The sequence below is a fragment of the Strix uralensis genome, chromosome 1, assembly GCF_047716275.1.
Source record: "Strix uralensis isolate ZFMK-TIS-50842 chromosome 1, bStrUra1, whole genome shotgun sequence".
Taxonomy (NCBI): Eukaryota; Metazoa; Chordata; class Aves; order Strigiformes; family Strigidae; genus Strix; species Strix uralensis.
The window spans coordinates 16,832,322-16,857,488 of record NC_133972.1 but is presented as its reverse complement, the minus strand read 5'-3'; the positions used below and the strand labels follow the sequence as shown (position 1 = coordinate 16,857,488).

Here is a 25,167-nt window from a genome sequence, read left to right as displayed (position 1 = left end):
GTGAGTATGTTGAGGAGTGTCAGGGAGTCTGAGAGGTAGACAGACTACTAGAATTGCACCCTACCTTCCCTGGGTCAGGCCTGTCAGGCAGACAGGACACATGATATGGAGGATTCCCTATCTTCTCTCCACCTGGCTGAATTTAAGGGATCACCTGGCGGTGACTTAAGGGATAGAGGGCAATGGTGACAAGTTCCTGCCCAGCACAGCAGGTGTGTCTCCTCCATGACTACCCCACCTTCCCAGGTGCCCTTGCATAATAGCTATGAGGCTCTGCAAGTGGAACCAAACAAGGACAAGGATGATGCTTCGTCTAGGTGGGAGGTGTTGCCAAGTTTAAGTTGGTCTATGCCCCGCGTCAAAACTGCTTCCATAAAGATAAAAAGATGGGTCGTTGTCATAGGAGACTCTCTCCTGGGGAGAACAGAAAGCCCCATATGCAGACTGGACTCACTTCTTAGGAGTGCTGCCTTCCTGGGGCCTGGGTTAAAGATGTGAAGAGAAAACTTCCTACCCTGGTATGGCCCTCAGATGATTATCCATTATTTATTTTTCAGGTAGGCAGCAATGAAGTTGCAACAAGAAGTCCAAGGGCAATCAAGGGAGACTTTGGGGCCTTGGGATGACTGGTTAAGGGATCAGGAGCACAAGTAATTTTCTCCTCTGTCCTTCCAGTTGCAGGGAATGATGAGGAAAGAAACAGCAAGAGCCATCAGATCAATACCTGGCTCCTAGCCTGGTGTCACCAGCAGAATTTTGGGGTTTTTGATCATGGTTTGGTTTACGTGACACCAGGCCTTCTGACAACAGACGGGGTACACATGTCACAAAGGGGGAAAAGGATCTTTGCACAGGAGTTAGCAGAGCTTTAAACTGGATTTGAAAGGGGAAAGGAATAAAACCAGGCTGACTAGAGATAAGCCTGGGGGGGCACACTAGTGTTTGAGGACAATGTGTGCTAGCGAGGTCCTTCGGTTTGCCATCGCAGTGGAGGTAGGGGATAGAGGTCTATGCAGCAGCAAAGATGCAAGTGTTATTGATGTGTTAGAAACAACGGAAGAGCCTGAGAACAGTCACATAGGAATTGGGGCTTCTGCCCCCAAAAAAGGTGATGGCATCAGGAGCCCAACTGAAGTGCATCTACACCAATGCACACAGCATGGGCAACAACAGGAGGAGCTGGAAGCCATTGTGCAGCTGGAAAACTATAACAGAGTTGCAGTCATAGAAACATGGTGGGTTGGAGGTCATCTCAAGCATAGCAATCATGAAATGATAGAGTTTTCGATTCATGGAGAAGTAAGGAGGGGGTTTAGCAGGACTGCTACCTTGGATTTCCAAAGGGCAGGCTTTGGCCTCTTTAGGGGCCTGGTTGACAGAGTCCCTTGGGAGGCAGTCCTGAAGGGCAAAGGAGTCCAGGAAGGCTGGGCATTCTTCAAGAAGGAAATCTTAAAGGTGCAGGAGCAGGCCATACTTATGTGCTGAAAGACAAGCCGGCAGGGCAGAAGACCAGCCTGGCTGAACAGAGAGCTTTGGCTGGAACTCAGAAAAAAAAGAAGAGTTTATGACCTTTGGAAGAAGGGGCAGGCAACTCGGGAGGACTACAAGGATGTCGTGAGGTTATGCAGGGAGAAAGTTAGAAGGGCCAAAGCCCAACTAGTACTTAATCTGGCTACTGCCGTAAAAAACAATAAAAAAGGTTTCTATAAATACATTAGCAACAAAAGGAGGGCTAAGGAGAATCTCCATCCTTTATTGGATGTAGGGAGAGACATAGTGACAAAGGATGAGGAAGAGGCTGAAGTACTTAGTAAACAGCTCCCTGCACTGGAAGACAGGGACGGGGAGCAGAATGAAGCCCCCACTAATCCATGGGGAAATGGTTATTGACCTGCTACACCACTTAGACACACACAAGTCTATGGAGCCCGATGGGATCCACCCAAGGGTACTGAGGGAGCTCGCGGGAGCGCTCACCAAGCCACTTTCAATCATTTATCAGCAGGCCTGGCTACCCAGGGAGGTCCCAGCTGACTGGAGGTCAATAAATGTGACACCTATCTAAAAGAAGGGCTGGAAGGAGGATCTGGGGAACGACAGGCCTTTCAGTCTGATCTCAGTGCCAGGGAAGGTTATGGAGCAGATCATCTTGAGTGCCATCACGCTGCACATACAGGACAAACAGGTGATCAGGCCCAGTTGGCATGGGTTTATGAAAGGCAGGTCCTGCTTGGCAAACCTGATCTCCTTCTATGACAAAGTGACCTGCTTAGTGGATGAGGGAGAGGCTGTGGATGTTGTTTACCTGGACTTTGACACCGTTTCCCACAGCATTCTCCTGGAGAAACTGGCTGCTTATGGCTTGGATGGGTGTACTCTTTGCTGGGTGAAAAACTGGCTGGTTGGCTGGGCCCAAAGAGTTGTGGTGAATGGAGTTAAATCCGGTTGGCAGCCGATCACGAGTGGTGTCCCCCAGGGCTCAGTCTTGGAGCCACTCCTGTTTAACATCCTTATTGATGATCTGGACGAGGGGATCGAGTGCACCTTCAGTAAGTTTGCAGATGACACCAAGTTGGGTGGGAGTGTTGATCTGCTCGAGGGTAGAGAGGCTCTGCAGAGAGATCTGGACAGGCTGGAGCGATGGGCCAAGGGCAATTGTACGAGTTTCAATAAGGCTCAGTACCAGGTCCTGCACTTGGGTCGCAACAACCCCAAGCAACACTACAGGCTTGGGGCAGAGTGGCTGGAAAGCTGCCTGGTGGAGAAGGACCTGGGGGTGTTGGTTGACAGCCGGCTGAACATGAGCCAGCAGTGTGCCCAGGTGGCCAAGAAGGCCAATGGTATCCTGGCTTGTATCAGAAATAGCGTGGCCAGCAGGGACAGGGAAGGGATTGTCTCCCTGTACTCAGCACTGGTGAGGCCACACCTTGAATACTGTGTTCAGTTTTGGGCCCCTCACTACAAGAAAGACATTGAGGTGCTGGAGCGTGTCCAGAGAAGGTCAATGAAGCTGGTGAAGGACCTAGAGCATATGAGGAGCAGCTGAAGGAACGGGGGTTGTTTAGTTTGGAGAAAACGAGGCTCACTGGAGACCTTCTCTCTCTCTACAACTACCTGAAAGGAGACTGTAGCGAGGTGGGTGTCAGTCTCTTTTCCCAAGTAACAAGCAATAGGATGAGAAGAAATGGCTGCAAATTATTTCTTCACTGAAAGGGTTGTCAAGCACTGGAACAGGCTGCCCAGGGAAGTGGTTAAGTCACCATCCCTGGAGGTATTTAAAAGATGTGTAGACGTGGCACTTAGGGACATGGTTTAGTGGTGGACTTGGCATGTTTACGTTGGACTCGATGATCTTAAAGGTCTTTTCCAACCTAAATGATTCTATGATTAGTGACTGGACCATGTTCTCCATCACTATTAGGGCACTGCACTGATTCTGTAAATTCAGATACAAGGATGGAGAAGGGGCCCTTCTGCTGCCAGAAATGCCAAGTTTCCAGACTCCCCCATTATGGGAGACTTCATCCATTGTTCCTTTGACTATAGTCTCTATCTGTCTCTCCTTCCCCACATCAGATATACAGGAATAGTGGGCCTCTGTTTCAGTTGACACTCCCTCCCCAAATTGCCAGTCTCAACTACCAGTGCATTCTTTTTCAGAAAGGATGAGAAAAAAGTTGTGTGAGGGAGGAGAGAATGTGAACAGAGAACCAGTGGCACCAGCAGTCCAGTGGCCACCGCTTCCTGATGACCCAGGGAAGCACTTTTGCTCCTCCATGGCAGCTTGAGAAATGTTTTGCTTGCAGGGCTGCTGCTGGTGTGGTTGTAGTGCTGGTCCCACCGCCCCCGAGTCTTCACACCGCGGAGCTGATGGCCAGTGAGCTGGCAGAGCTGCTGCCTGGGCAGTAACTGACTCCAGTGGCCCAGCCCCAGACAGCAAAGCTGGGAATGAAGTGTAGAAATCCACCACCTCCTCCTTTGTGCATATGTGCCATCCAGTGCCACCCCGAGGCCTCGGGAGTACAGAGCCCTTTGATTTTACACACGTGTTCTATTTTGAAAGAGTGGAAGTGGGAGAAGATGGAGGAGAGATGGAGGCTGGTTTTGCCAACCAGCTTTTCTCGAAGTACAGATCAATAGCACAGGAAACCCATGGAGAGGAAGGAATTAGTTTTACTGCAAGTTAGCTCAGTGAGAGGGAATCAGAAGAGTTGCAGAACAATAGTAGAAAAGATTTCCATGTCATTTTAAATGTTGATACCAAAACCAGATATTAGGAATAATCTGGCATATTATATCAAAATGCTTAAAACAGATTCTGAAAAAGAGGGATGGGAGAATGATTGACATTAACTGGGGGGGGAGGTGATTGTGCCTGTGCAAAGCTCCTTATAATCTTAAAGATGCTGAAATGCTTTGGGCACGATGTTCACCAGTCTCAAAAAGCAGTGACTTGTCTCCTCGGCAACAAGAAAGGCATGTGTCTGTTCCCATGGAAATGTACTGTGAAGGCTTCACAGGGAAGATTCTGTTCAGAGCTCAACAGCGCAGGCTCCAAGCTCTTTGTTGCCCGTACCTGAAGCAGAAGCTGTCGACACATTCAGGTGCTCTGATCCTGCAGCTGACAAGGAGGAGCGAGCTGCGAATAGTGTGGTGCTGTTCCTGGCTCCCTGTATAAAACAGATTAACTGTGCACTATTGTTCCCATCTGAGGAGTTCCTTCCTCAGTCACTAATTGCCAGCACTGAACACTTCTTTGCAGCTCTTCATAAGGAAAGCAGTATTCTTGCTAGCATGAGAGGCAACAGAGAGTTTCTCATACTAATTCTTTCAAAGGAGTGGACAGACAAACGTGAAAAACAGAAGCAAAGTGTATGCGGGGAGTCTGCATCTCAGCAGTCCTTTCTGATGTCTGAAAGGAGAAAAGGAGAACTATGTAGAAGCAGACAGGTCTACCTGCACTAGATCCACCAAATAAGAAACTGCTAATACAGTAAACGAATTATATGTAAGAGGCACCACTTCTTTTAAACCCACTGTGATGCTTTTCTAAGGGAGCAAACATCTTTAGCAGGGACCAGAAGTAGGATCCACACCTAGTTTGATCTTTTCTTTTTTTAAATATGAGGTGGGGGATGCAGAAGCACTAGTGGAACAGTGATCATTTCAGAGCAACGGACTGGGAAAATTATTTTATAAGCAGCATTTTGTATGCAATTGTATGTATTATAGGTATTACTAAGCAGTGTGTTTGTTCTTTTGTTTTAAAGTTTTTTCATCAACAGCCTGCTTTTCATTCTAGTAGCTTCTTCCTAGTCCTGCATTAAGGGATAGTAAATAAAGTGCATTATTTACCTTCATTATCCTACTCTTTTGCCCCCCTAATACCTATATTCTAAGGTAAAAAACCCTAGCATTTTCAATCACTACTGAACTGGCATGAACCCCTGATTCTTCTCCCCTTCTCTGCACCCTATAATTTTGCTGTGCCTGCAAAGAGACAGCAGTGAAGTCTGCATATATGTTTCCAGGTAAGCGCATTCCAGGTGTTTTGTCATTGCCTTGTTTCTGCTGTCAGTCTCCATTCCATGGTTCCTCATGTGAATCTACTTCATGTTGACTGGGCAGGTATTTGAGTTACTTGTAATGCTTAAGTCTTTCCTGAGTAGAATCATAAAATCATAGAATGATTGAGGTTGAAAGGGACCTGTGGAGATCATGTAGTCCAACCTCCCTCCTTGAAGTTGGGTCAACTAGAGCAACTTGCTGAGTACCAAGTTCAGTGAAGTCTTGATTATTTTCAGGATGGAGTTAAGTTGCTCTCTGGGCAACCTGTTCTAAGTAAAAAAACTGTTCACCTGCTCACAGTAAAAAAGCTTTTCTTGTGTGTAAATGAAATTTCCTGTATTTCATTTTGTGCCAGTTGCCTCTAGTCTGTCACTGGATGCCACTGAGAATAGTCTGGCTCTGTCTTCTTTGCACCCTGCCATCAGGTATTTATGCACATTGATAAGATACTCCCTGAGCCTTCTCATCTCCATGCTAAAAACTTCCCAGCTCTCTCAGCCTTGCCTCATTATGATAGATGCTCCTATCCCTTAACCATCTTTGTAGCACTCTCTCCAGTATGTCCATGTCTGTCTTGTACTAGGGAGCCCAGAACTGGACACAGCACTCCAGGTGTGGCCTCACCAGTGGCAAGTAGAGGAGAAGTGTCACGTCCCTTGACCTGCCGGTAATGTTCTTCCTAATGCAGCTCAGGATGTTGTTGGCCTTCTTTGCTGCAAGGGAACATTGTTGGCTGATCTTCAATTTGTTGCTCACCAGAACCCTCCGGTCTTTTTCTGCAGAGCTGTTTTCCAGCCAGTCATCCCCTTGCCTGTCCTGGTGCACGAGTACAATTTCTCCTTCACAAATTCATGCTGACTATTCTCGGTCAACTTTTTGTGCTTCATGTGTTGGAAATGGTTTCCCGGAGGATATGTTTCGTTACCCTCCCTAGGACTGAGGTGAGGCTGAACAACCTGTTTTTTCCCAGTTTCTTCTTCTTCCTCTTCTTGAAGATAGAAGTGACATTTGCACTCTTCCAGTCCTCAAGAACTCTCCTGATCTCCATGAGTTTTCAAAGATAATTGAGAGGTGTCTCGCAATGACGTTGGCTAGCCCCCATAGCACTCGTGGCTACATCCTGTCAGGTCCCGTGGACTACTGTATGTCCATTTAAATGTGCCCTAACCTTGTCTTCCTCCACCAAGGGCAAGTCTTCCTTGCTCCAGACTTTCTTACGGTCTCAGGAGCCTGGGATTCCTGATGGCCAATCTTGCTAGTAAAGAAGGAGGCAAAGGCAGCATTTAGTACTTCAAACTTTTCTATGATCTTTCTCAGGAATTCGCCTTCCCCATTCAGCCGTAAGCCCACATCTTCCCATGTCTTTCTTTTGCTGCTGATGTACTTGTAAAATCCCTTCTGTCTGCCCTTCATGTTCCTCTCCAGATTCAACTCCAGGTGGGCTTTTGTTATCCTAATCACATCCCTGCATGCTTGGGCAGTGTCTCTGTATTCCTCCTGGGTCACCTGTCCCTGCTTCCGCCTCTTCTATGCTTCCTTGTAATGCTTGAGCTCAGTCAGGAGCTCCTCGTTCATGCATGCAGGCCTCCTGCTGCTTTTGGTTGATGTCCTGCCTGTTGGTATGAACCAGTCTTGAATTTGGAGGAGGTAATCTTTGAAAATCAACCAGCTCTCCTGGAACCCTCTTCTTTGCAAGATCATAACTCAGGATTCTTCCAAGCAGATCCCTGAACAATCCAAAGTCTTCTCTTCTGAAGTCTAGGGCTGTGATCCTGTTTTCTGCCCTGCTCCATCCTCTCATGTTCCTGAAATCTTCCATCTCATGGTCCAGCCAAGGCTGTCCTGATCTTCACATTCCTGACCAGTTCTTCCTTGTTTATAAGAATCAGGTCCAGCAGAGCACCTCTCCTTGTCTGCTCCTCAGTTGCCTGTGTTAGGAATTAATCTTCAGTGTGCCCCAGAAGCTTCCTGGATTGCTTGTGCCCTGCTCTGTTATCCCTTCAGCAGCTACTGGAGTGGTTAAAGTCTCCCAGGAGGACAAGAGCCTGTGAACATGAGGATTTTTCCTGCTGTCTGAGGTCTCATCTGCTTCTTCCTCAGCAGGTGGTCTGTAGCAGACACCCACCACAATGCTACTCGTCTTGGTCTGCCTGCTAATTGTGACCCGTAAGCTCTGAACTGATTCACTGTTCATCCCAAGGTGGAGCTCTGTGCACTCCACTGCCCTCTCGGATGAAGGACAACTGCCCCTCCTCACCTCCCCAGCCTGCCTTTCCTAAAGAGCCTGTAGCCATCCATCACAGCACTCCAGTTGTGCGAGTTGTCAGCTACCTTAGAATTCATGTCTGAATTCATGTTTGAATTCATGCATGTTTAGGATGGGAAAGGAAATGGAGAGAGTGGCACTGACAGTGTGGAGATGATCGTGCAGCTTTCTGCAAGGAGAGAGAGGTGGCCTATCAGTCTAGGAGCAGACACCGCACCGTTGCTATAGGAATCAGTAGAATACGTCACATCTTCGTAAGTCTTAACACAGTGTCTTCTGTCCTCTAACCAGAAGCAAATGACTGAAAGAGCATGTGACTGATTCCTGCTCTCTCACATGCTTTTCTGCAGGAAGGATCCTAACCATTTTTATTTTGGGAGACTGCAACAGGATCAGAAGCGGAAAGACTGTTCACTATTTTAGTTTTATGTGGTCCATTCTTCACTAGCTCAGTCTTTTTCTGAAGGTATTCTTCAGGGCTTTGTCTGGTCTGAAATGTCAGAGAACTGTAAGCATGCAAGATGGTTCACAGAATTAGTCCTTTGATAGATAAATGGAGTTAACATATAAAGGGAGAAATAGGGAAGAACAATACTAAGCCTTAAAATAAGGCCATAACGAGGAGAGGGGTGTAGTCCTGCAACTGATTTCTCGATTAAATTATTTCTCATGAGGAGTTGTGATTGTTGGCTTCTTGCAGCACTGTGGAAGAAGCAATGCATCCTGGAGTTAAGTGTCATGCTAAATGCATGGCAGAGCTGTCATATGCTGGGGTAAAATCAGCAAATGGGTAAGACAGAGGGATGCAGAAGTGGGCACTTTCTTACTCCTGTGTTTGGCATTTTAGACAGTTTCAGAGCAAATTTTTGCCAGCAGTGCTCCAAGTGGATTTAATCAGAGTAAAAAAGGTATTTGCCAAGTTCAGAAAAGACAGAATTGCAGTGGTGAGATATGCAATGGCAGGAGTTTGGCTGGGGAAAGGAAAGGTTGACTCAACTAGCAAAAGGAGGTGGAGAAACTGGGGGAAAAAAAAAAAGGGGTAATTGTTAAGACAAAATCAGCTGAGTGGGAGGGTTGTTATAGATCAGATGCAGTAGGAAAGGAATCAGTTATGTTATAGACGGAAGGAGATTTTCTCAAGGGCAGAAATACAAGCTTTTTTTTGTGTTGGAATTTTTTTTCCCCCAATATTCTGCTCCCTGTGTTTCTTATGGTTGGAGTATTAGTGATTGACCTTCCATTACATAAACTTTTCACTAATTTTTTAAGTTTGTTTTATGCTTGTTTAGTCTAAGTGAATATCCTATTCCAGATTTATAGCCAAGATCTTAACTAAAGGAATTTAAACAAATAATTTTCTAATTTTCTTGGTATCTCAGGCTTATAACTAACAATTTAGAAAGCCTTTCTCTCTATAACCTTAGCAGAGATTTATGTCTTATTATTTGGCATCATATTTATAATTAACATTCAGTATTGCTGTATCATATGTGCATGTACTAGCTTGGTTGTGGCATCTGAGCGCTAGGGAATCTCTTTGAAGAATGAAGCATACTTATTTCCCAAGAGAGAACAGGGTAGTCAAAACCCCCCACAAGTACATTGTTTCTATGGTTTCAAGTTGCAGGCTGGGTATAAATTGGTCAGAAAACAGGTGCCAAGGATGGGGTGCACAGAGTAGGAATTTGGTGGCTATTCAAAGTAAGTGTAGCTAGACAGCTGGTGTGCCAAGTCCACTGCCTGTCAGGATGACTAGTGCGCTCTCTGTTCCATTGTCCTCTTTCTATTTCCATCTGTTAACTTAATTTGTAAACTGTGAAGGCCAGAGACCATACTGTTTTCATCTGTACCTCCTAGTACTCTCAGGCCCTAGAAACAACTGAGTACTAAGAATGGGAAGAACGGTGAAACGTGACAGATTATATGACATAAGGCACAACATGTAACTCTTCTCCCTCTCGCGGTTCACATCCACACACAAACACAGCCCTCTGCTATTTGAGTTTTACCGCTGTAAATTGTTTATTTTGCAAAGCGCTGAATGCCGTAATGATTCAACTTACCTTTCTTCTGCCTGTGTTTCTTCTACATATGTTTTGAAGCCCATTTAACAAGTAACTTGTGCCACCATTTACATGCCTTGTCATTTAGACATGCTTTTTTTCTGGGAGCACATGCAGTGCGTTACTGCGCACGCTTTATGACCCCACTGCCAAGTGCAGTTTGTTACTCTCAGCTGTAATCTGCCAGCCTGCTGTGCCTGTGCTCTGCTGAGAAGGATGAGGAGACAAACCACTGTATTGTGCTGGAGCCAGACGTTTTCCACTTTTGCAACACTCAGTTGCTCAGAAGGAGCCTCACTTGAAAGCCTATTGTCCAGCTGAAGCCTAAGTACCGTAATCATGTCTCTGTGTCATGAATTGCTGTGCCTGACATTTCTGTATTCCTGTGATTTCATATATGTATTTGTGTACTAGGTGAATGGAATGCTGAAAAGATTAGAAAACCATTTCACCTGCTGCTACAGACATAGCACAGTTCTTTCACCTCGGGATTTATCTTCCACCACCTGCTTGAGTCTTTCCAGCCTAAATCTTCTAACATTTTAGGTCCATTTGATTTTATTTTATCCTCTGTCCTGACTGGATGTGAAACTTCCCCAAAATCTTATCATTTGAGGATTTAACTTCCCCAAAATCTTACCATTTGAGGATTTAATCTACATGGTTTTTACTTCCCTCTTTTAGATCTTTGAAGATGGTAAAACAATCCGGATGTAACAATCATCCTTGGAGTCCTTAGTAGCCACTTCCCTTCCACTTGTTTTTATAACTTTTTTATAACTTTGCAGTAATTTTTATTTTTACTGGCAATTAGATACAAATTATGTCCATGTTAAGAATTTCAGGCATATAGTGATATTTTACTACGTTGCATTTAAGTTATATTTGCCATTTTCCACTGGCTGCCATTTTGCAAAGTCATTGATGTTTGCTGTAATTATGTGCTGTTTGAGACTGACTTTTTTGGGGGGTAATGTTTGTAATTGTTGTAATTATTCTGCCAAATAAAATCATTTTAAAAGACACTTGGGCTTGTCTGGCAGTGCAGTTTTTTTATGACCACCAATATTACTTGCTCTCAGTTCCATTGTGCTCTAAGTCTGGTTGTATTCACCTATTAATTGTTCTACTAGTTTAGTTGAAATGTGAGGTGGATTTATTAGACAGTCTATGCCAAGATTGCTCTGTTTTCCTTCTTTGGTTACGTGTTTTCTCCAGTCTCCTAGTGTTTTCTAAGACTGTTTCTCAGTTCTTATGTAGCTCTGCATATTAATACATCCTTCAGTCAGTATTTACTTACTGATTTTCTTAAAATATAGATACTTTTCAAATGATTTTCAGTGAGAACAGGATATAATTCCTAGCATTATTAATATTAATCAAAATGGGCTTTAAAAAATATATTTTTTCCTGATAAAGAAACAGGAAGTCCTGTTGGTTTTCCTGTAATACAGAAAGGCAAGAATACTCTAGGCAGTTGCATTAGTCTGACCCTAACTCCATGCAAGGCTCAAGAATGATTTTTGAAAGAGAAAATAACTGAGCATGAGGAGGACGTAGATGGTAGATGGGATAAAAAAGCAATATAAGTTTACTAACTTACTCTTTCTCAGATAGCTAATTTTCTACAGAAAGGAAACTGTCTTATTTATCTAGACTTCAGTGAAGCCTTTGATACAGGGCTATCTGAAAATTTGTTTGGGACTCAGAAGACAGATAATAGAAGAATTGCAAGGTAGGTAAGGAGCTCAATAAAGAAGACACAACATACATTGCAGTTTCTTCAGGATTTGCCTTGGGATTGATGTAGTTTAGTATTTTCAGTAATGCCTATGGCACAAAAATAGGAAGCATCATAATTGAATTAGTTGATGCAAAATAGACAGGTACCACTGAAGCAGAAGGGATAAGTTATATGGAAAGAACTGAATGACTCTGAAGACTACACAAACAGAAATCAGATGATATCTGATGACCATATAGTGCATAGTCATGCACTTAGGGACTTGTAACAGGAATCAGCACTGTAAGCTGGAGACTTATCTAGTGGCAGTGATTAAAAAGGAGAAACAGCAAGTGGACATTAGTCCACTTGCAGGAGAATGTGGGGTTATCACTGTCATAATGTTGGGAAAGGCAGTTGTGAGCCTAGCAAAGTTTGGTAGAAATTTGTGCTGGTGAGAGAAGTATTAATGCCACATGAGTACATGGCCTTCTGGCAACTACAGCTACAGTTCTGTTTGCCCTTGTTCTAGGCAGGTTAACTGGGACTGCCATGGAAAAGGCTGGTAGAATAATGAGAAATGGGAGCTCAGTTTTAAGAGATCAAATAACGGTTTCACTTGTTTAGTCTGACAAAAGGAGGAGTGAGCGTGGGTTTGACTGCTGTGTATAAATGCTTCAAAGCATAAACGTTAGACACAAAGAACCATTAGGGCAATGTTAGTAAAAGAGTAAATGGGAATAGCCAGGTATACTAAAAGAACATACTCATTCTTTCAAAGAACTCAGGTTTTTTTAGCAGCTCTACCATAGGAGTCCCAAGGTTTAAAGTGCTATGCAACAAATTTATGTCTGAAAGGGTTACGTATGACATGGTTGCTGTTGACTGTACAACAGTGGACTTGCTGACCCAGTGGTTCTCCCATCTGTGTTCTGTCAGTTCGTGATAGCAGGTGAATCCTTTATGATGCTTTTATCAAATACATCCCAAAGCCATGATTCTAATCACCAAGTATCAGACTGTTTGGACGAGGGGCAGTAGGTTTGGGGGTAGTTGTTGGTAAGTCTTTTTCTCTGTTCCCCCAGGATTCTCCCAAGAATTCCTCTATTTCCTTCACTGTTGAAAACCAGAAATCCATACTCCCAACACAGTCTCCTATCTCCTCTATTCTCCTTCCAGGACCAAAGTCTTCCTAATAACTTCTCATACTCTGCAGCTATGCTTTGGCCCTTGGCTAGAAAATGAGTGTTGTGGACTGCTGCCTGTAGCACTCTGCTCCTTTGCTAAGAAGATGTGAGAAGCCACGCATAGATGTCACTGCACGAGCTGTGGAAAGTGGGTTTGGTGGGGATGGAAAAGTGGAGGTAGAGGCATAGTAGGGCTAGACAGCTTACTATGAGGTCACACAGAATTGTGCAGAGTTGGCTAAAATACAAGTATGGTTGGTATCGTGATAATGCTGATGACTCATTATTTTGCATCCTATAGTATCACCTATCTTTTTCTCCATCTTTTGGCATCCCTGCTGTTGCCTTTGCTTTTAAAATAATCAGGAGGTAAGTTTGTAATTATCTCTCTACCTCTGCAGAATAATGTTTGGAACCTCTGGAGACAGATGCAAACACTTTGCTTTCATTTATTCTTTTTTGCCTTTATTTCAGGTCGTCTTTATTTGTACTGCAAATGAAGAAATGGTATTTCTTCATTGCAGACATTTTAAAAACAGTGTAAAGACCTGACAGAAGAAGGTAGGTCTATGAGACAGTGATGCAAGATGGTAGTTGAAGGTATGTGAGTCGAGGAGAGCACAAAAAGCCACAGTATAAAAGCTATATGATACTTGGGAAGTCTCAAAGGATAACTGGCAGCAATCTGCATATGCAGATTCCTTATTCTTACATTGTTGTAGCAATCAGATGTGTATTTTTTCCAAAATAAAAAATTTGAGGGACCCTTTTTGATCGGCTTAAACTTGTTTGCATCGGATCTGTGGAATCTGTCAAGGGAAACCACTCTGGATGGAAAAGAGCCTTATATTTGTCTTATGAAATTCCATACAATTTCTGTAGAGAAACAAGGCAAAGGGAACCTCTGGGAATCAGCTAGTCCCTTGTCCTGCCCCAAGTCAGAATCTGTACTGCCTGCATCACTTTGGACTGATCTGTTCTTGAAAGACCTTTGGTGATGGAGATTCCCATCCTTGCTGGACAAACCATCCCAGAGCATCTCTACCTTTACTGCTATATTCTTCCTTAATATCTAACATAAATCTTCCTGGGGGAAATCTCAATCCATTATTTCTTGTACTGTGTGTATGGGGAGCAGCTCTTCCCTGTATTTGCAGCAGCCTTTCAGATATCTGAAGACTGTTATTTTCTCTTTTTGGGCTTTATAGTTCTTGTCACACTTACTGTTCTCCCCTGAACCATCTTGATTTCTCTCACACATTATCTTTGATGCACAGGGCCCCAGACTGCAAAGGACAGTCTCGTTGAGCCATTAACAATTCATACCGCAACAGAAGGATTACTTTGGAAGAGTTCCTCGGCAATACTGGCAAAATTTAATTTTGCAGCCTCAGGTACCTGTTGAGCTGGGACTGCTTGTGCCCTGGAGAGGACGAGGGATGGGGAAGAAGCAGAGAGAAAACAGAGAGGAGTCTAGAGAATCGTTGTCTCTGCTTATGCTGCCACCAAGGGGATGAGAGAAGTGGGGCAGCATTCAGTTACTGCTCTTCTGTTGTTTGGTGGGTTTTTTTTTTAATCCACTTATTTTGCATCAGTGTAGTACTGTTAACTCACATTCAGTTTATGATCTATTATATCCCCAAATACTTTTTCTGAAAAAAAATACTTTTCAGCCAGTTGTTCTCCATCTTCTATTTATACAGTTGTTGATTTCTATCTTGATGTGGAACCTTATGCTGCTTTATTGAATTATGTCCTGTTCTTTCAAACCACATCTCCAGCTTCTCAGGATTTTAATTTTAATCATCTCTACTACCATACCTGTTGTTGGGAAATCTAATAAGCATGTTCTCTAGTTCATTATCCATATTGGTAATGAGAATATTGAGTAATTCTGAACTCAGAAACAAGTGGTCATTTCTTTAGAATAAGCAGAGCCTCACTCTTGGGCTATTTTGTCTGTTTTTCAGTATGTTTTCTATGTCATATTGCATCAATTCCAAAACTGTTGAGACTATTTTAAGTTTCAGTGAAGAGAGTGCCACTGACTTAAGTGAAAATTGGATGAGAGAAACCATGCCTCTTTAAGACAACCAGCACCTTCATATACTTTAATTACCTGCAGCTCAAATTATTGAAAGCAGCCGCCACCTTATCTCCCCAAAACAACTTGGTTCATATCTTTTCTAACCTGCCCATCTTAGTTTAGCAATCTTAAAAGCTTGAATAATAGCACAGAAGTAAAAAACAAACTTGTGGGAGAAAATGTGGCCTCTCAGAGCCCCAAGAGGTAAGGAGGAGGAATGTCAGCCTTTCCTCAAAATAAAACGGCCTAGGAATAGAGCATGAATTGAGGTTGAAGCAAGCAGTGGAGGCATGGAAGGAGGCCCCAGATGTGCTCAGTCTCCAAGGACTAGCAAAGGAACACGAGCACTGCAGAGTGAGGCCCATGCCATCTTCTCAACCAGAAATGGCTGGGAGCTGCCAGGATACTTGTAGCAGTTGGGGAGGTCTTGGGTTGAACTGGGCACTTTTTTAAGAACACAGGCACTTACTTTCAACACTTTTATGAAAAAAAATGTAGGGAAAATAGAAACAGTTTAAAATAAAATTTATATGATTTTTCTCTTAATATGAGTGAAATGTTCTTGCACTGTAACCTTCACCCTTTTGTGCAAATGCACTGCGCTGTAGTTTTCCTTGGAGGTACTGTGGGGAGTGGAAGAATCCCAGGAAATAGGTTTCATTCTCAACTAGGTGATGTTGGGCAAGTCACTTCCATGCAGTCGTACCTTATTTTCCATTTGGCAAAACAAAAGAGCTACTTCTACCGATTTATTTCCTAAAGCACTTAGAAGACTACACCCACACGAAGTAAGAACGGAGTTTATTACAAGATCTTCCTTTTTTTTGGACTTTTACTCATTCAAGTCTGTGGCTACAGCGAGTCTGCCATTCCTTAATTGTCAGGCGGCTGACCTTGTAATTTGATGTTCGGGGAAATCTCTTTATGTAAGGCCCGTTAAGAGCATCCAGAGAGAATACGCTACCGATCGCGTGGCGTTCAGCTGGAATTCGGTGACGCTTCAGGACGCATCCTCCCGCCCCAGGCCGTGACACAGCACCCGCCTGCTGACGGAGAACGGGAGCAACTCTGCCTTGTTCCTTTACCTGTCACCGATTAGAAAAATAAAAAAAAAAAAAGAGCAGCCGAAAACCCGCAGCGCGCCCCTCCCGGCCGCGCTGACAAAGGGGCGGCGGGGCGGGAGCGCTCCCCGCTCCCCGCCGAGTGGATTCGCTGTCACGGGAACCGCAAAACGCCCGCGAAGGGCCCGGTGCTGCTTTGTCCTCCAGCCTCAGCCCCCAGCCCCGAGCCGCGGGCAGGCGCAACCGCCGCCTACCCCCGGGCGCCACGCACCCCCGCCCCGCTCCCTGCACACCGAGGGGGGTGTCAGTCGCGGTCCCCGGGGCGGTGCCCCCCCCTTCGCCCCGGGCGCGGCGCGGCAGGGGTTAAAGCCGCTCCCGCCCGCGCGTCCGGCCGCTCCCGCCCGCGCGTCCCCCGCTAGGCCACGGCTGACCTTCACGGGAGCCGCGCCGGGCATGCGCGCCGCCGCGCCCGGGGCCCGCGGGGACCTGCGGGCGGCCCGCCGCGCTTCGGCCCGGTCCGGCCCGGCCCGGGACCTGCGGCTTGGCCCGGTTCGGCCAGGCCCGGCCCGGCTCTCCGCCAGCGGCTCGCCCGGGACCGCGGCTGGCGCACGCCCTGCCCGTGCCGGGCGCGCCGTTGCCATTCGGTGCCGCTGGTGCTGGCGGAGGAGCGCGGGGGGACGCGAGGGGGGACTCCGCGCCCCGCCGCAGCCCGGAGCCGCGCCCCGCCGCCGCTGGCCCCTCTGCCCGCCCCGGTGCGCGGGGGAGAGCGGGCGGGCGGCCCTCCCGAGCCGCGGGGTGCTCGGCCGGGCGGCGCCGGGGGGTCGGAGGCCGGCGCGGGTGCTCGCCCGGAGCCTCCCCCGGGGCAGCCGCCGGTTCGGGCCCGTGCCATGTCGTGCGGTGAGGGCGGTTGCACGATTCCCGTTAAGGATCGGGAAGAGCAGCACCTGCCCGGGGCCGTGGTGTCCACCCCACTGCAGGGAAAGCTGCTGCCTCGGTGGCGTGCGGGGAGCCAACGGGCAGCGCGGCTGCCGAGGAGTTGTGTCTCTGGGAGCGGGGCTCACAAGATGGGAGCCAACGCTTCTGTGTGCTTCTGGGATCTAAAAAAAAATGGCAGACGCAGGCCCAATGCCACCATGCTGGCACACAGAATCCCAGAATCATTCAGGTTGAAAAAGACCCTTGAGTCCCACCGTTAACACTACCGAGTCCACCGGACACGTAGCAGTTTGGTTCCAGATTACACGTGCCTTTAGTTCAAGTCAGCTTGAACCTCAGGAATAGTTTAGGCACTGAGTAAGGCCACACGGCTTTGCTTGGCGTGTTCCTTCTGAAGGACTGGGAGGGGGAACGGACAGCAATGCCCACCCTCCCGAGATTTCTGTGATTCCTGTGGCTATTGCCCACCCTCCCAAGATTTCTGTGATTCCTGTGGCTGTTGTCACACAGTTGCGCTTGGATTGGGGTCACCCTAAAAATCAGTGGAGGTTGTTGCCTTCATCCTCCCAGGCAAAAGTCTGTACGATCACAGCTTGCTTTTCACTGCAGTATCTATTCTGTGCTTGTTTTTATTACTGGTTGAGGGCAGAAATGTATTTATTTGTTTCAGAGCTGATTCTCTTCTGTTTGCAGTCTTGCCAGAAAATTTGCAGCCCCTAGACAAGATTTCAAGCAGAGGAATAGAATAAACCCCTCTCGTAACCTGGCAACATCTCGTCTATTGCTGCGTTAGGCAGACTGGGAAGCACAGCCCCTTGCAAGCCGCAGACACAGAAGGAGCTGTCGGTAAGCAGATCGGTGCCCCAGGCCACCGCTGCCTGCTCTGCCATGATGGAGGAGCCAGCGCTGCTGCGCGCAGAATGGCCGCCGCGCTGCCAGCGTCCGCTAGCCCAGGGCCACCGCAGCAGCCAGTGGTCGGTCGCCGAGGGGGTGGTCAGCCGCTTTCTGCCCCCTTCCCCTGGGAGGCAGGTGGGCTAGCGTGCTCCCAGCAGTGTCCTGGGATGACACGCGTTGTCGCGCAGGGCTTTGTGTGATCGGCGGCGGGCTGCTGCTGGCTCACGGCAGCTGTGGTGTTAATAATTTGTCTGCGTCTGTCCATCACCTGGGGTCTCGAATGGATCCGTCACAGTGGTACCAAAGCATCCGGAGGGCGGTCACCCCGCCAGAGCGCGGCGGTGGGAGCGTGGAATCGAGTCAGGCGTTGTGCCGTCGCCATGCTGCCCCCCGCCCCCTTCCTCCCGCTGTTCTCACACTCTTTCTTTCCCCTCGCTCTCACACACTGTCCCTCCCTGTTCCCGGCTTTCTGCCTCCTGCTGTTTCTCTCTCTTGTCCAAAGGGGTTAGTTCTCAGTCTCACACGCTGGAAATGCTGCCAGTGAATGTTTCTGAGTGCTGCCTGCCAGGTCCCCGGGGAAAAGGCCTGGAAATGCAGTGCGGGAGGAGCAGTGGGAGCAAGGGAAAACCATTGTTTCTCACTGCTCGCCTGCTGCATTTTCTAATGGGAAAACACTCTCTGGGAGGTACTGAGTTTTATGTCAGTGCTGAAGTTGCCCCCTCCCCCTTCCCCCTTGCCCCAGAATTTACCATCCCCTGGTGCAGAGGAGGAGAGGTTGCAGCAGTGCGATGAAAAAGCCGGGACGTGTTTTCAATTTGCCTCCTGCTTATCTCTGCTGTTTGGACAGAGAGGTTTAAAAAGCTGGATTTTCTGTCCCTGCAGAGTAAACACACAGAACCCGGCAGCACAAACTATTTCTGGCTTATCAGTGGAGGAATGCAGCAGCTGAGGCTTAGCGCGAGTGGGCCGTCAGGAAGGCCCTGAAGGGGCCCCCTCCCCACTCCGCGCTATTAGAAGTGTGAGAGCCCAGCAGGACTCAGAGGGGAGAGTTGGAGAAAAAGGCAGAAAAGGGAAAGAAAGAGGAAGAGAGAGAGTGAGAGAGGCTGAGCAGACCCTGATGGCTACAGACGAAGTTACAGGAGGGGCTCGCAAAGCTACGAAAAGCAAACTTTTTGAGTTTCTGGTCCATGGGGTGGTGAGTCGGGAAAGTTAGTGAGCTGGCTGGCTCTGAATAGAGGGATGAGTGGAAACTGGAGGCTCTGTGCTGGGCTGGATCGGCTCCTGCAGTGTGCTCCTGGGGCGCTGGTAACTGCCTTGCCAGGAGAGCACCGGGGTCTGTAAAGCCCCCAGAATATGCACTGATTCATTGATAATATAGGCTTGTGTCTGGGGGGATGTGTGCTGTGATTTTTGCTTTGATTCTCCATGAATGGTGAATAGCGTGCTTTTGAGCCTGATCATGGTGCAGAATCCGCACTGGATCTGACCCAAATGGGCTTGTAGGACACTTTGTTCTGTAATCAAACTCGTGTTTTGAAAAACAATTCTGATGAAGCCTTGTGGTACTACCTCTGGTTCTTGTCTCCAGTCTTGGCTCTTATGTATCCTCTGGCTACTTAACAGGTGACTTTCAGGGGCTTGAAGAGATTAGCTCTGCAGATCTGTAACAGTCTATGGGAACTCACCCACAAGAGAATTTCAGGGTGCCATGCTTAATTAAAGCAATCCTTCAGGTCTTAAAAAATTTTCCAGCTTTTGTTTAAGAATCAGGTCTTCGATCTCCATTTAAGGGGAAATGCTAACCCTGTTTTGCTGCCATTGGAAACGATGTTCTTTAAATGACTCTCTAGTGATTGAGAGTAGTCACCATTTATAACATTTGGATTTCTTGTGTTGGTACACATTTGACAAAAATAAGACCGTTAAAGAGCCCCAGTGAATGTAGATACTGTTTGGATACTGATAGTCCCGAGTGCTTTCTCTCTTGAGGATTCTGGCACCTCCTGCGACACCTTTTTGAAGACATCAGGTGGGGGCTCTTGTGCAAAGATCGTAGAAATCTGTGGAGCTCATGGCAGGCTCCTAAGTTGTCTCCATAATTCAGGTGCGTCCTGCGGATCCTGGATGTGGTGGGACTTGCAAGGCTGAGGACTTTGAGGTGGCATTGTGTGTTGGTGAGAACCCTGAACAGGTGATGTGGTGCCAGTGTACAGGAGCAGCCTGTTGCGAGATTGGTGGATGTACAGGGATGACTGAAGAGCGGTTGTGCAGGTCTGTACAGTGGATTTGTTGTGGACATGTGGGTTCATTAAGGTAGTCTGAGCTCTGGATGCCTATAACTGGGCAGAACCATAGGCAGGTTGGGAGGGGTGGCTGTATGGGATGCCTTTGCCTTTTCCAAGGTTTCTATTGGCATTTGCACACCAGTGGTCTTCCTTTAGTGTCAAGAAGAGTGGCAAAAATGGTCGTGTGGGTTTGCCTCTTCCACATCTGGATGGGCTTCATGGGAAAGCAGCATGCTAGCCTCTATGAGCATGGGAATTCTTAATATATACCGGGATGAATGTAGCAGAACTCATTTCCATTACTTAACTGAATGCTAGAAAAGTCTGTCTTTTCTGCCCTGGGAGTTTTGCCACTAGTGGCATCTTACTTGAATATCTGCGTTTGCCTGGAATATCTGCATTTTTTTGTCATCTTCCCTCTACTTCTTAGTGAGACTGGGGCTTTTCGTCTGTTACTCTGTTGCCTGAACACCTTATGTATGACCTTCTCCTTTCCTCCACAGTGATCTCCTTTAGTTCTGCTTTTGCTTCCTTGTTTGTTCTTTTCTTTAGTTTCTTCCTCATCTCAGGTTCATTTTGATCAAAACACAGGTTGGTGTAGGTAGTCTTCCATTACTTAAAAAAGATTTTAAAAATTATAACTTAATTTTATCTCTTCAGGTCCTGTATCCTACCAAATATGAGAATGTGCCATCACAGCCATTACCTTGAGTTTACGTATTGCTGGCTATTGAGTTTTATTGCCATCCATGGTGTGTCAGCATCTGAATTAATTCCTTGAAAAATCAAGTTACATAGCAACCTTTACTGGAATTCCTTGGAGTCAGATTCTGCTCTAATTGCAGGGAAAAATCTCCTCTTCAAATTAGTTATTTTTTATTTTATCTATGATAACATTATTTGATTTGGTTATTGCAGGCTCCTTATTTTTTTTCCTCCCCCAAAAACAGGGAGAGGTAAATAGAGGTAGAATGTTGTGAGAAAATTTTTTGCTATGTGAACACTTAAATGAGCAGGATAATTTTGCAGTATTTCCTGAGGGCAGTTAGCTTTTGGATTCACTTGATCTTTCTGGAAACATATGTTCCTTTGCTAAGGTCGCTTTGCCCTTTGCTCTTGTGCACCTTATCCTGCCTTTGTTCTTTTCCATATTGCCAGCTGAGAAGATGTCTTCTTCCTGGTTTGTCCCAGTCAAATAGGATACCTCTGAAAGGTGAAATCTCTTAATGGTTAAAAATCTCAAGTGCGATACTTCATTCTCATCCTGCTTGAGTTCTTGATAGCTTGTTACACCTCTGGTTAGCAGCTCCTTTTTAAAAAAGGTTAAATTTCTTTCAGTTATTTATTTTCCCAATTCTTTTACTCCTTCTGTTTCATCAGCGTCTTGCACATTGTTTTTATGGGAAGGGAGAAATTTCTTTTTTTCCCCAAAGGCTTCATCCTTTACGTTGTCCTTTTTTGTTGTTGTTCCTCTCTGCTCTATTTCTAGCACTTTTATGGATAAATGTGGCTTTAATCACCACATTTATGTTGATTTATCTCTTTATTGATACATTTTCTACAGTCCAGGAGTACATTTCAGGCTGTCTTTATGACATCTCTGGGTGTCCAGCTGTTGCCTTAAATTTTGTTGACCCAAACCAAGTTATTAATCTTCCTGCAGGCCATTCTTTTTTTTCAGTTTCTTCTGTCCTCTAGGCCCTATCATAGTCGTCCTCCCTTCTGACTGGATCTCTTCAATGGATGTTACCTTTGTCTCCCTTCTTTCCTTCTTTCCTTCTTTCATTCTTTCCTTTTTTTTTTTTTAATTTTTCTTACTCAAACAGGTACTTCCCATGTAGCCTTGAGAAGGTCTGTGGTGCAGATCTTGTCAAAGCTCTTGTCCAGACATCTGTCCTCTTGTGACTCAATTGGAGCAATCTTCTCTTTGGTGCCTTGTATTGTTGACCTTGCCTGTGTCATCTTCACACAAGAAGCTGCTGAGGGGTTCTTTTTCATCCTGTTGTTCTGACCTTTTTAATCTGCTTCTGTGTCCTTTTTCTGTTCCCGCTTTGTCTTCCTTCCAAAACCAATCTTCTTGCCTTTTATACACCAGATACACCTATAAAGCTCTATGTCCCTTTCTTAACTATCAAGTCATATCTGTATTTACAATATAGTGGCTGTCAGTTCAAATCACCTTTTTTCCATGGTGATCTTGTTCTCTGTCCTCTATGCCGTGCTTAGGAAACTCTTCCTGTTAATATAAGTCCGTATCCATATTTATTTTCTGCTAATATGTGTTTTTTCATAGTTCCTGCTAATCTCTACAGCTTAATATTAGTTACACATCAAGACCTCTAATTTGTACAAACCTATGTATCACTTATGTGACTCCTTTGCTTATCCTCAAGTCTTTTTTTTGTCTGGTTATCTACCTCTCAAATCTGGTCACAGAATTTTGTGGTAAGTACAGAAACTGTTATACGAAATGGCACTTAGTAGTGAAGCTCTTTGTTTCAGTACAATGAAAGAAGGATCTCAAAGCATGCCATCATGTAAACAAATATTTAATATAGTGATAAATAACTCGTTGCCAATGTTAAAACAGACAAAAAGACACATTTGGTGCCCCAAAGATGTGTCTGGAGTGTCTAACAGATTTATCAGTGATTTGGAAAAGCAGATGAGCAATGGATTTCCTAAACAAGTTTTGCATCTCCTCATACATTGCTGGCTTTTAAATGAACTGTAACCATTCAGGAGGAAGGCTTGGATGTCGCTGTGAGCTGCCTAGTGTGTAGCAGCAGCCACTGCTACTAAGAAAGCAAGTAAATGCTTAGCCTGTTTAAGAAATAGAACGGAGAATAATACAGAAGCAATTGTAAATCTGTGGCATATACTTACAAGAATAGTTTCCTGATTTTGGTCATCTGCATAACAAGCAAAAAGAGGGGTAACTCGGATGGTAGTAGTAGCGGGAGGCCTGTGAAGACTTCATCAATGGGAGAATGGGATTTTTTTTATTTATTTATAATATCTAAGTGTGGAGACTGATTAGGAAAGTCGTAAAATCTCTGTCACTGGGCTCTTCCAGGCACTGGTTAAAGAAGTATCTATCAAAGATGATGGAGATGCTGGTGATACTTCTCTGAGATGAGGAAGGACTGGATGACCTCAAGGACTCCTATTTCAGTATATTATAAAAATTATATTTGTTTTATTAGAATAGGAAGAACTAAAGATATTCTCCCCAAATTGAATGGTGATCTGTTTCAAGTGGTTAAAAGTGACTGTTTCTTCCAGCCAGTCATCAGTTTGTAGAGATCACTACTAGGAGTAGCAAAGTTTTGAAAGAAGCAGCAAAGGTTTGAAAAAAGTAGAACTTTGCTAATGAAAAATAGCCCACTAATTTTTATATTATCATGGATATAAATACTATCTTGTCAGAGCACAAAACAGCTACCGCTAGAAAGGCCAGAAAAGATCCTCATGAGCTGTCATTTTTGGACAGTTTGTTCCACTTCCCTAACACAGGGCTGTCTGCGCCATTCTCTGTGCTGGGACGTTGTCAGGGAACAGGTTCTGGAACAGTCACTGGTTTGCTGCGTATGTATTCCCTGTTTTGTTAAACAAGGAGATGTTTGGGGTGAGTGTAGGGCAGCCTGGAGAAATCAAGGGACCTTACCGCAGTGAACAATTTGATTGGGAAGGTACATGCAGAAGACTGGTAGAATGAAAACATTGTACAGCATTCAACCATGTGAGTGAGCTGCCAGCAGAAACTAAGGTTTGTCCTTTCCTAGCTCTGGGCTAACTGCAGGCTAACAAACACAGAAAAGTTCACACATATTTAAGAAAAGAAAATCATACTAGTTCTAGCTAGGGCTTTAATAGAGATCCATGTGATTTTATACAATATGGACTTGTTAAACAAATTTGAGTTGCTCATTGAGAAGACTCGGATTTACTGATGAATATAGGTGCACAGATGTAATTGATCTGTGAGACGTTTGAATTGCTCTTCTGCTTTTGAAAAAAGAAATACTGTAGGAATATGAGAACGGTCACACTGGATCATTTAGGCCAGTGTCCCCAGTTGCAGGGAGTAGCAGAAGACTGCATGGAAGTACAGGAACCAGACAAAAACCTAGTGATGTTTCATTGAAATACTCTGCGCTTTGTAACTCTGGAGCTTTCTGGCCCAAAGCTGCCCTATATGGATTTTTTTTATGTAGGTTAGTCCGCCGATGTCTTCGCGAACCCATAGAAAGTTTCAGCACTCACAGTGTTTTGTGTCAGGAATTTTTGCAGCTTATCTTACATAAAGAAGTGCCAGATTCTGCCAATGGCTAGCTGTTGTCAAGTCTTGCAAGGGAGGAGACAGTGAGCTCTTGATCAGCCTCTTCTCTCTCCACGCCAGTCATGATGTTGCAGAGCTCTGTTGTTAAACCCTCTCCCCTCCCAAAGCCATGATTTTTACAGTCAAGAGGTACATTTTGGTAATTCTTCACACAAAATCCATTCCATACATTACATCACAGTAGTGAATGTGATCAGATCTATTAAAATAAGGAAGCTGATGGAACTCAAAGATGGTATATAGGGTTTGTTAGTTTAAATTCCAAAGACAGGTTAGTTTTTGGTTTTTTTTCTTGGTAGCATCCAAGTGCTTTGGTTGAGGTTTGGTGTCTGATTATTCTGAGCTGTGAATGGACATGCATGAAATACAAAGGTGGTCACTGAACTTTGTCTCAAGTTACAATTCACAGTTTGGTAAATGTGGTGGTTTCTAAGTGAAAGATTTTTGGATTGTTGTGAGCATTATTTAAAAATGTGTGGAACCTGGAACACTTGGACCTTGACTCTAGGATGTGAGAGCTTTTGGGAAATGGAGGAAGGTGAATATGGCAGGCAAGCAAGAAGAATTGCAATACTGATGTTTCTGCTTACTAAATCTCGGAAAGATTAATAGACATTTTAAAAAAGGAACTCATATGAGGTAACAGCTGTAGTTGTAGGAGAGGAGATAAGCCATCTACAACTTTTTCTCTTGTACTTCTAAGAGTCCATTTTGAAATGGTGCATTCGATTGGGAAAACATTTGTGCAGTCAGAAG

General features: G+C 45.3%; 1 protein-coding gene and 1 long non-coding RNA gene across 13 annotated transcripts in view; one reads left to right on the top strand and one right to left on the bottom strand.

The window, feature by feature from the left end:
* SMARCD3 (SWI/SNF related BAF chromatin remodeling complex subunit D3) overlaps positions 1–25,167 on the top strand; it is a 111,610-nt gene that overhangs the window by 21,609 nt on the left and 64,834 nt on the right. For 3 of the 12 annotated variants that reach the window (XM_074894654.1, XM_074894071.1, XM_074893814.1), the window contains exon 1: positions 18,810–18,979. The exons of 5 other annotated variants lie outside the window; for them this stretch is intronic. In XM_074894654.1, the coding sequence (XP_074750755.1) occupies positions 18,902–18,979 (78 nt within the window). In that variant the 5' untranslated portion in view covers positions 18,810–18,901. Of the gene's footprint in view, positions 1–17,425; positions 17,737–18,809; positions 19,090–25,167 lie in introns of those variants that run through there. 4 more of the 12 variants (XM_074894562.1, XM_074893896.1, XM_074894745.1 and 1 more) reach the window with 4 other exon arrangements.
* LOC141953047 (uncharacterized) lies at positions 15,678–16,564 on the bottom strand. The gene is made up of 2 exons (XR_012631844.1): positions 16,386–16,564; positions 15,678–15,978 (listed from the first exon to the last, which is right to left on the bottom strand). It is a non-coding gene; the product is annotated as an uncharacterized LOC141953047 (long non-coding RNA).